General features: G+C 40.8%; 1 protein-coding gene across 1 annotated transcript in view; it reads left to right on the forward strand.

Moving 5' to 3' along the window:
• Positions 1-12,259, forward strand: part of col7a1 (collagen, type VII, alpha 1) — a gene marked incomplete at both ends in the record, with an annotated part of 225,733 nt that overhangs the window by 173,350 nt on the left and 40,124 nt on the right. The window contains 3 exons of the mRNA XM_080728016.1: positions 6,866-6,946; positions 8,230-8,298; positions 11,615-11,650. Of these exons, the coding sequence (XP_080584142.1) occupies positions 6,866-6,946; positions 8,230-8,298; positions 11,615-11,650 (186 nt within the window). The remainder of the gene's footprint in view (positions 1-6,865; positions 6,947-8,229; positions 8,299-11,614; positions 11,651-12,259) is intronic.

Below are 12,259 nucleotides of genomic sequence, written 5' to 3' on the forward strand. Positions count from 1 at the left end.
CTTTATTTTTTATTTTTTTTTACCACTTATTGTAGTCCCACTAATTCAGTACAGCAGTGGTTTTCAACCAGTGGTCCTTGAGGAGGTTCCAGGTGGTCCCCAGCTAAATGATGGAGAGTTGGAAACGAAATGGACCCCTAATTAGGGATGGAGCTTGTTAATTTTTATTGATAATGAGCACCTTATCGATCCTGCTTATTGAGCCAGGCTTTTATCGAGCCCACTATTGAGCGTTTTCTAATATTTTGTGGAAAGATGTGAGACGACAAATTCTGAACAGAACTGTTATCTTTTTTTATTGGCCAGTTTTGTGAGTTTGTGGCTGACCACCATCTATGAAGATGACAATTGACAAAAGTAACAAATATTATCATTAAATATCATTAAAACAATCATTCATAGTGTGTAATAAGTGTTAAATGCACTTATTACACTTGCACTTATTACAAAAATCCACTCGTCCGAGACAGTTTGCCCTCCTGGCCCCCAAGTTGTGGAATAAACTCCCTGTCGCACTTAGAACAACGGACTCACTCGCTAGCTTTCGCCGTGGACTGAAGACTCACCTTTTCAGACTCCACCTAAACCCTTAGCACTACAGAAAAAGAATCAATGAATACATGAAGCTAGTTAGCATTTGTTTTTGTTTTTTAGGTTTTTTCAGAACTTTGATTATATTGTGTTTTTTCTAGATAGATATCCATTTGCATTTGTTATATTGTTGATGATGTACTGACATATTATCTTGTTTATTATTGTGATGTTATCTGCTTATTGTAAGTCGCTTTGGATTAAAAGCGTCTGCTAAATGCCTAAACTGTAAATGGCTTTATATTATGAATAGTACTTAATAATTTCCTAATCGCCTCTTGTCTTGATTGTTTAAACATGACGTCATGGGCCGCTATGCTCGATAACAAGCTTGATAAGCCCAAAGCTTATTGATACCGGGTACTCAATAAATGTGTTATCGAGTTTGTAGCGGGCCCTTGTGTCGAGCTCCATCCCTACCCCTAATTCACGCTCTCTAGGGTAAAATTATTGTTAAACATCTGCATTACTTAATTTACAAGAAGTCTAGCAATTCGAGAATGTAGAAAATTGTGTTATTTTTATGTTATCTCTCCTATGGTACCAACATCAATACAGCATGGACTTGTGGGCAAAATCCTATCCAACGATAACAAAATATTCTACGCTTTGGGTCTGAGAGGCTAAATCTCATGAAACGGTGGTCCGTGGCTCAGATGACACGGGAGTGGATTTTCACTCCTGTCCCGTCCCACTCCTGCAGAAAAAATCCTGTCCCATCCCAGAGTAAAAAAATAAATCCCGTCCTGTCCCACTCCTGTACAATGACTCCTGGTCCCATCCCGCTCCTGGTCAAAATCACTCCCGTTCACATCCCGCTCCCGAAAAAAAATGTCCTGCGGGAATCCCACGGGACCCACGGGACCCACGGGAATTCCTGTCAAATGTCATCCTCTAGCTCAGATGCCCAATAAATAATGGACCTTGATATGAAAAAGGTTGAGAACCACTCAGGGACGTGCTGGCCATTGGGAAAAGCGGGCCAACTCCCGAACGGCCAGTTCATTCCCGTCGGCCTTTGTTCCATTTTGGGGGCTGGGCAGAAACCTTGTATCTCCAAGTTTCAAATGTGTAAATTTTTTCATCATACAAGGCCGTCGCACAAAAGTAGTGAAAACAGCAGATCTACAGATCGGCTGTTTTCACTAGTTTAATACATTTTTTAATGATAAATACAAAAACGGTTTTGGACATATAAGGTTTCCAGCCGACAACGACGAAATATAACTCATGTAATTGGCCCACTGGCTTGTCACTTGTCATGATCTGAAATAGCAAATCTTTGAGTAGCAGCAGCGCTATAGAGAGAGATCTCTCTCTATAGCACGCAATGAGGGCCTCTCCAACTCTTTTTCCCGGGCTGAATCAGGGGCCCAGCACGTCCCTGGAACCACTGCATAACAGTACAAGTGAAACTAGAATCTGCTGCTCTATTAGCAGGCGTCTCAGGTATCAGGTTTATAACATGACCTTCACTAACTACTCTAACTGCAGTAACGTCCCGTGTGGATTGTCCATACTATTTAGTGCGTCGGAGAAGCATACAGTACTTACTAAATGTCACGCTATGGATCACATTAGCTGCGGTGTGCTTCATGCACTACAAATTCCATATGTGATGAAGCATGTTGCTGAGGAGCGCCAAGGAGCAGAAGGAGGGTGACATGCTGCATCTCCAGGTTGTCACCGGAGGGGGTGGAACATTTCACATCTTTGCCCATGGGCACTTTGATCTGACAAGTGCTTGGAATATTTAAGAGAGAGAGAGAGAGAATTTATTTTCCCCCGAATGTCTGAATTTAATGCGATCTAAAACATGATCATATCCACGTGCATGTTGTATTCCAGTTAGTGTTGCCCGATCCCGATCACGTGATCGGATCGGCCGCCGATATGGCCGTTTTTATAAGATCGGAGATCGGGGGAAAAAAATAAGGGGGAAAAAAAAGTTTTTTTTTTTTTTTTTTTCAAAAAAATATTTTCTGGGAGTACTGAAAGTTACAGGTAAGGTGAATGCGATATGAAATGTAAGCTTACCATAATCACAGTAATCCTTAATCATTTTCAATCATATTCAAGGGCTTTTGGAGAAATGAGACAGACAGAGCACTGCAGAGGGAAGGTGATTGTGTCAGACCCTGTGTACAGCTGGCAGCTGATGCCAATAAGTAGTAATTGGCCCCTTGCTAATGGATCAAGCAAAGGAAGTAGCGGGGCAGATAAATGCATTTTTGCACTAAAATACTTCACAAGTGGAAAGAAACCTAAAACTTTTCACAGGTACTCCTTAGGGGTTGTTCCTATGATAAAACACGTTAGACACTGAAAAATCTAAATGGCTGCCACGTTTCCAAGATGGCTGCCTCTGAACAGTACGCCAGCCAGTTAATGTCCGATTTTCATAATATTAGAGTTGTTTTGTAGGTTTTAAAACATCATGAGTTCATTTATTACACTTTTAAAGCAGCCAGAATAACTTTTCTGACTTTTGGTTGGGGTCTTTCCTCACCTGGGACCCCCCAAACAGACCCCTGAGCTTATCTCAGTAATCGCTTTGCTCCTGCTCCAGAGCAATGTTAAATTAGATCATAACTGAAGCATTAAAGTTGTTGTAACTGTGCTCTGAAAGCAAAAATGAGTAGTAGCAAATACCCAGGGGTCTTCCACAGGGGGTCCGGGACCCCTAGGGGGTCCTCAGAGTTACTACAGGGGACCTGCCGAATCTTGATGGGGAAGTTTTTTTTCTTTCTTTTTTTTTTTAATATATTTGAAACCGTTTTTATTAGTATTCTCAGTATTATTTATAACATGTGTGTGTTAGACAGACAGGTTCACAGGTGTTACTGCAGGGATTGCAAGAATTAAGGTATTGCAACTTCTCACTTTGGGCGCACAGTCTAACATGTCCATTTATTGCACTGCACTCACACTGACAACACAACACACACACACCTCTTTGTTATCGTCACCCCAAAACCCACACCCTATCCTCTTAAAGAGCTCACGGTCAATTGTACCCAAAGAAATTCACTACTATACATGTCCTCCCTAATAGTGTTGATAGTTTCCACTATAGCATTTGCAGGGAGGAGAGTGCAAGACAGGTTATTGTGAGCAGCTGCACCGTCCCTTGTAACCTGCTTTGCATTGCCTGGTTAATAAACCAGAACGAACACAACAACACCCCCTGGCGGTAGTAGTGTTGTAGTACGGTTTGGAACTGATCCATTGAGATTCTATTTCCTCAACCAGCTTCAAGGGTTGGCCAATCAGGGTTGTGTGCTTGGGGCACGTGGTTTGGGGCTCGCGTCACTAGGCTTTAGCCCGCCCCCCAGAAATGAAAGCTCTTCCTGAAATCCCAGAATCTCTTCCCAAAACGAAGTGTGATAGAGGCTGGCAACGCTAGGCAATGCTTTGCAAACACATTTGATGAGCTTTGCCTTTGCAGCAGGGAGGGCAAGAAACCTGACTGGAACATACCCTCCACTCTCTGAATTCCATCTATTTTTTCAATTGATGGAAGCTCAGGGCAATTTGTCAGGTATGACAAAGTAGGCATCATAATACGAGACCTTCATCAAGGGACATGATTTTGAAGAAGTGCAAACACATGAAGAGGCTGATACCCCGATTCCTTATCAAGTCCTTGCCTCCAGTACAAAAAAAGGAAATTGATATATTCGAGTGAGTTCAAGTTATTGGATGTTACAAATGTCAAGGGTTCCTTTGCGTACATAGTTTTTCAGGTGCTGACTGGGGAAGAACATTTGTTGGATTCACCAAAAAGACATGGGTCAATGCCTACTTGATGATGATGATGATGATGACCAAGCCATTAACCGCTTCAAGGACCTTGGCAAGAGCTTATAAATGGTGAGCTTCCATCAACATTGCAGTCGGAACATTTTGCATGCCATGCCATTACAGTTCAAAAGGTCCAACAACCCTGGGATTACTCAGATGGGAACTATTTCTGTCAAAGAACTTGGAGGGTGAGATGCTACCTCCAACTCGTGCTGCACTGCTACCACATTACCTCCGTGCCAACTCCGTCACAATGCAGGATAAATCATACCTGACAAATTGCCCTGTGCTTCCACCAATCGAAGAAAATAGATGGAATTCAGAGAGTGGAGGGTATATTCCAGGTTTCAGGTTTCTTGCTCTCCCTGCTCCAAAGGCAGTACTTGAGCTCATCAAATGTGTCTGCAAAGCAGGTTGTAAGGGACGGTGCATCTGCTCAAATAACCTGCCTTTCACTCTATGCTATGGTGGAGACTGTGTCAACAGTAATAGGTTGGACATTGAAGATGATGATGATGATGATGATGAATATATATCCTGCATGTCTGAAATTACTGTATTGTAGTGAATCTCTTTGGGCGTAATTGACCATGGGCTCTATAAGAGGATAAGGTGAGGGTTTTGGGGTGACAATAACAAAGAGGTGTAGGTGTGTGTGTGTGTGTGTGTGTGTGTGTGTGTGTGTGTGTGTGTGTGTGTGTGTGTGTGTGTGTGTGTGTGTGTGTGTGTGTGTGTGTGTGTGTGTGTGTGTGTGCGTGTGCGTGTGTGTGTGTGTTGTCAGTGTGAGTGCAGTGCAATAAAAGGAAATGTTGTTCTGTGAAAAGTTGCAATACCTTCATTATTGCAATCCAGTAACAGCTGTCAACCATAACTGCTTAACACAAAAACATTATAAATAATACTGAGAATACTAATAAACCATCACAGTACAATACATAAAACCAGGATACATACATAAAAACACTTCGAAGTTTAAAATGTAAAAAAAAAAAAAAAAAAAAAAAGATTTGGCAGGCCCTGTAGTAGCTCTGAGGACCCCCCCAGGGGTCCCGGACCCCCCGTGGAAGACCTCTGTTATTTGTTACTAGTAATTTTTTTATTTCAGGGCATATTTCAGATCTAATTTAACATTGTTCTGGAGCAGGAGCAGAGCTAAATAGGCTCAGGGGTCTGTCTGGGGGGTCCCAGGTGAGGAAAGACCCCAACCAAAAGTCAGAAAGGTTATTATGGCTGCTTTAAATGTGTAATAAATGAACTCAGGATGTTTTAAAACCTTCAAAACAACTCTAATATTATGAAAATTCGATATAAACTGTCTGGCTTACTGTAAAATATATCCGAAAAGGCGGCCATCTTTAAAACTGGCGGCCATTTTGAAAATTAAGTGTCTAATGTGATTTTTATAAAGAATGACCCAAGAGGTACACTCTGTCAAATTTTGGTGCTTCTTTCCAGAACTGAAGTATTGTTCTCCTTAACTGCGCCGCTAAAGGCAATTATGTCTCTCTGCACTGTCAACTAGCTCAGTGGTTCTCAACCTGTGGGTCGGGACCCCCAGGGGGGTCCTCAAATTATTTTGGGGGGGGTCCCCAGATGATTAACTTAATGTGCAACATTGTTTTCTCTCTCAACAGTAAACAAATCAACATAAAGTTTAAGTGTATAGAGGGTATCTGCACATTTCGAAAGTGAAAAATTAAGGACTTTTTAATACCTCTAAAATGACAAATTAAACATTGGCCAAATTGTCAAATATTAAAGCCAGAAATTGTGAAAATAGCCGATCTACATGCTCACAACTCCTCGCGTTGCGAGGCGTTGTGAGCATGTAGATCTGCTATTTTCACAATAGAACCGTGTTATACAAAATATACTTCCTCAACTCTTCAGGGTCGGGGGTCCCCAGTTAAAATATGATTATTTTGGGGGTAACGGCCTGAAAAGGTTGAGAACCAAGTGATAGAATGAATTTTTTTTTTTTCTTCTTAATGCCTTGCCAAAAGATCGGATCGGGAAAGATCGGGATCGAATCGGAAGCAATAATATTTGATCGGTATCGGATCGGGAGCAAAAAAACCCTGATCGGGGCATCCCTAATTCCAGTGCTTATACTTTTATGACAAGAGGCACCTTTCTAGCCATTAATGAAGATTTATTATTTCACTTATTGGGCTTCGGTTAATGTTTTTATATCTTGTTCAATTTCAATAGAGTAAATCACAACACCAGACAGCCCATGCAGTCTTCTCACATCCATGTATAAGGGCTAATGGTCATGGCCCTCGAAAATAAATCATAATAACTTAACTTATAACTATGAACGACTTAACCGAGTGAAAAGCTGTTGCTTTGAAACTCAGAAGCTTTTGGAAAGCGGCATGGTCGTACTGCTAATGATCCATTAGGATTGGATGACTCCACAAGGTGAAATAATTGTAGAGATCAAATGGTTTTGTGTGTCAATCCTCAGGGTGAAGGTGGTAAACCTGGGATCCCTGGAAGAGACGGTGCACCCGGGAAAGATGGGATACCTGGATTACCTGGAAAACAGGTGAGTGTGTTCAATATAGTGTGTTTTTTTATTTGTGTGTATGTGAATATGTATGAATGAATAAATAATAATAATACAAAAAAATGTGTTTTGTCTTAAGACCAATCCCTTTATTAGGCCTATGAGACAACAAAAACGGAAATAAATAATATCATATTCACTTCTTGGAAACAGAAAACTGTATGTGTGTGTTTGTATGTACAGTATGTGCTCTATGTCTAGAGCATACATGGGCAACTGGCAGCCCGGGGCCACATGCAGCCCCCACCTTCGCTTAATGCAGCCCGCAGGTTGATACAGGAATACTGGTACATTATTGATTTCAGCTGTGACAATTCAATGTGTAAACATTGTCTATATTATTAGCTTAATGACTAGTTAGCCTCTTTTTTATGTCCAACTTATTTGCATTTAAGTTCATAAAGTTAACATGAGTGGCCCTCTCCATCATCAAAGTTGCCCAGGGGGTCTAGACTATACTATATTAGAATAGCTTGTAGTTGTGCTATTACTGAAACACCTTGAAGTATTGTGGAAAAATGTACAATCATTGGAAATGGAATCAACAAAAATGGCACAAAGTCTTCAGATGAGGATCCACGGCAGGTCCATTGCAAGCATTCTCCTTGACATCAAAGCATTTTGACCAATAGTCTACTATAGTAGTAGCATATTGTTGCTATCAGGCAGAAACCTTGTATCTCCAATTTCTATTTCAACTTGAGTTGAAATATGATTATTTTGGGGGTCTTGGATGGAAAAGGTTGAGAACCACTGCTCCAGACCATGAATGCAGTTTTTACTATGGTGAAAGAAATGCAAATGCCCCCTCTTTTCCATGCCATACCTGATTATCCTGATTATCCTGAAGGCAGCCTTCAAGGGAATTGTCTTGTCCAAACTCTCCTGAACTTGAACGCAGCAATGTTGAAAGAATTGCCCTCTCTGTTTAAGAATCAAGCATCGAAAATAGCCGACCTTATTTGCTTTTTTTCCCCCCTATTTTCACCAAAAGATTTTGAGGTGATTTGGGTTTACTCAGAAAACTCTGAGAAATGTTCCCTTTCATGATTTTTCCTTATCATACAAGCAAAGTGTTGTTTTTTTTCTACCATTTGAGTAAATATGAAATAAAATGTTTTGAGTGTTTCCTAAGCATTCTAATTCCATTTCTAAATCTCAAAAACAGGTCAAAATGACCTGTTAGTCATGCGAGTGTTAAGAAATGTCAGCCCCTGCCTCTCTAACATTCTCTGCACGTCCCTGTTGTTCATGCTCCTCAGGGTATTGCTGGACCTCCAGGCTTGGCTGGCCTCAAAGGCGAACAGGGAGACAGCGGCCCTCCGGGAAAAGTAAGAACATTCTGTGTCTGCTGTCCTTCCATGAAACACAGACAGAGTTTACCATTTTTTTTTAGGAAAGGACAGCAATGTGTTCAGCTGTGGCTGAACCACATCTAGCCTTGTAACTGACTTTCTTGTGGACGCGACAAGAACACGATCAGAGCCAATTATACAAAGATAGGTTGAAAATGGGTGAAGTTAATAATACATTTTATTTATAACGCGCTTTACATTCTTACGAATCTCAAAGTGATACAGGTTTAACACAAGGCAAAAAACAGGATACAGGCAACCAGTCCATTACATAGGACCCAACTTAGCTAGACTAATGGGTCGGAGAAAAACTAAGCTAAAACAGGGCAAAGACAAAAATAACTAGGATCATTAACTCATTTGCTGCCATTTAACAATACCTTCGTACTCTCATATGCCCCTGTCTCCATAGACTTCCATGTAATTCATAGTGCACGGATCATGCACACCCATGCCTAGATAATGCACCACGTGTGTCCACATTGCTCACAGCTTTCAAACAAAAAAATCCGAATGGAAATCCGTTCAGGCATTCATGAGATAGCAGCCATTATGTTTTCCTAAAATGTAAACAAAGATGGCTGCCATGTTTGAAAGATGGGGTTGCTATGGGGGTTAAACATGCAATTTCGCGATTGCTATCATGCCTACTACATTTTTTGGGGTCAAATTTTTTTTTTTCAAAAACGGGAAATTTCCGGGTTCTACGGGCATGGCAGGGGCGGTACAACGGGATTTTTCCTGGATTTTCGGCCATAGCAGCAAATGAGTTAAGAAAATGCTTTGTTAAAAAGGTAAAAACATCAGTGGACTGTGGCGCTCTCAGATGGTCGTTGAGGGCGTTCCACAGACATGGGGATGCCTAGCAGAAGGCCCTGGGTGAAATGGGTGAAGTTGTCCTTTAAGTACAATTTTGAGGTGCCTTTACTTTACTTGAGCATTCCCATTTTCCAAAGTGACGTGTTGTAAGACTGGAGATCTGATTATTCAGAAAAGGTTTGACAAATGTTGAAAGATTAGATTTTTGTACTTTTACTCCAATACAATTTTGAATTTTTACAACTTTTTCTTGTAACAGAGTCTTTTTTTTAATAATTATGGTGGTATTGCATGTTTTACAAATCCGAGTACTTCTTCCACCACTGGCTATATGCAGTGGTTGCCCCACAGTAATAAGCATCCAAGCATGGATTGATGTTTGGCTGTTCATTCAGGCTGTTGCTTCTGGCACACACTGACCACTGAAGCCTGGGCAAGTTAGCATGCAACACTGCTACATCATCATGACAGGACAAGTGGTTATGTCTTGTCTTCTTATGCCTGATTTTATGATTTGTCGTACGACGTGGACCAGGGTTTATCAATATGTCTGTACACGGACAAATTTGTCTGTGGCAAGACTTGTAGTCAGGGAATTTTAACTCTCAAACACCTGGAACGCACCCGAGTCGCGTTAGATTTTAACCACTTTAACCATTATTTTGTGCTTTAACTATTGAAAAATAGCAGATATACAAGCTCACAGCGCGGCACCGAGTGCCGCTCTGCGAGCTTGTAGATCTGCTATTTTTGAAAAATCATGAAAATGCGTGCAAGTCTTTGAATATCTTTGACACAATCTTTGACCCGACTTCTAAATCCTTCCTCTAAATCAGTGGTTCTCAAACTTTTTCATGTCAAGGACCCCCAAAATTACATTTATTTGGCCGCAGACCCCCATCTCAATTCTCAAAATATGTTGTTCCAGGGACCCCCCAGAAGCAGAGATTTGAGTTACAAAAGTCTGCTTTGAAAAATATATATTGAAAAATGTGCACACATTTTCACGATTTTTCAAAAATAGCAGATCTACTCGCAGCGCAGTACTCGGTGCCACGCTGTGAGCTTGTATATCTGCTATTTTTCACTGGTTAAAGCAGTCAATAATTGTAGGCCTAAAACCCTGGGAATAAATTCCTTACCAAACAATTTCTTCACCAATGTGTTGGTAAAGGTGTCTAGTAACACATCTCACAAAGATTGAAATTCAACATCCCTAGCAAAATATTTGACAGCTAGGGTAATTCTGGGTCTCATTCACTTACGATACACTGTACTACAGTATAAGGGAAAAAAATCACTCCCAAAAATATGCTTTAAGTAGCATGTTAGGGGTCTAACTAGGTGTTTTTAATTATTCTGAATCCATTGCAAGCATTTGTTTTGCAGGAAAAACATTCATTGGGCCAAAATCGGACGCAAAAGAAACGATGGTTTAGTGATGAGTCATCACTTTTCACAAGGTGTATGGGGTCCATTTTTGTCCCAAGGAATGTTTTTCATGCAAAACAAATGCTTGCAATGGATTCAGAATAATTAAAAACACCTATTTAGACCCCTAACATCCCACTTAAGCATATTTTTGGGAGTGATTTCTTTCCCTTATAGTACAGTGTAAAGTAAGTGAATGAGACCCAGAATTACCCTAGCTGTCAAACCTTTTGCTAGGGATGTTGAATTTCAATCTTTGTTAGATATGTTACTAGACACCTTTACGAACACATTGGTGAAGAAATTGTTTGGTAAGGAATTTATTCCCAGATTTGACAGGTATTCTGCTCTTTCTTTTTACACACCATTATAATTTTCTTATTTTCAACATAGGACCCAATTACCGAACGTCAAGTCTCCAGGTTTTCTTCAGAATATGTTTGACAATGATTTACTATGACACTATTGCAAACTAGGATTCCTCTAGTACTAGTGGTTCTGAAATGTTTAATTTGAAAGGACCCCCATAACACTGAGTGTGTACAAATGGAACCAAATGGACCCGCAAGGGTCCATTTGGTTCCATTTGTACATTCTCAGTGTTACAAACCTGTTTTGGTCATCCGGGGCTATCTCTTTATGTGTTTCTGGTAATATCGTTGTCCGACGTCCGTGGCAAAAAAAATAATTTGACAAAAATGTCCCAGCATTGGACACACCTCAACATAGACGATATACAAGCCTACAATTCCACAACGCGTCGCAACTACACCGCGTTGTGGAATTGTAGATGGGTTTTATTTGGTGTGTAACTATGTCGTGGGGCAAAATATAAAACAGGTTTCAGAGCCAAAGAAATAAAGAGAGAGAGAATTATTTTTCTCCAACATTCTTTCTCAGGTATGAAACGTGTACTGTACACGAGGGTATATTGGTCTTTGCAAACTTCACTTGTCTGTTTTTGAGCATACACGGACGACATGACCTGTGCTTTAATGAAACTGGCTGTTATATTTTCTCCATTTTCGCTCTCCACATGCAGAGTGTGGCCGGACCCACCGGACCAAAAGGAGATAAGGTCAGTCATGACAAAAGGGTTAGGGTTACTTTCACCATGCCAACAGGTTGAATACAGATTAATCCTATAAAAAAAAAAGATAAAAAAAAGAAAACTTTAAAATATTTATATTGAAGCAATGGATCTGAATCTTTCATATATTTGACTTGTCTCAACTGTGTTTCACAGGGTCCACCTGGTCCAACGCTGCCAGGCATAACCGGGGAGAGAGGTTTAGCTGGTGTCAAAGTAAGCCTGAGAATACTATTAGCATCAAACTATTGGCACTATAGCCCAGTGGTTCTCAAACCTTTCTTTGATTCCAAGGACCCCATAGCTCTGAGTTCCCTTTCCCACCAGAAGAACTTTGGATATAGAACCGGTTCCGTTCTAGATTCTTGGGACCTTGGGAAAAAAGAACTGAACCCGTTCACCCCCGTTGGAAAAGGGGCCTGAGAGCGTACATTTTGGACAAAATGGACCCTTCCGGGCACATTTAGTTCCATTTGTAGTCTCTCAGAGTTACAGACCTGTTAGGGTCCATTTGGAACAGGTCCGTGGATGGACCCCAGTTTGAGAACCACTGCACTATACCATTTGAAAATAGACGATCTACATGTACAAGCTTAT

Source organism: Nannobrachium achirus, assembly GCF_963921795.1.
Source record: "Nannobrachium achirus genome assembly, chromosome: 6".
Lineage (NCBI taxonomy): Eukaryota > Metazoa > Chordata > Actinopteri > Myctophiformes > Myctophidae > Nannobrachium > Nannobrachium achirus.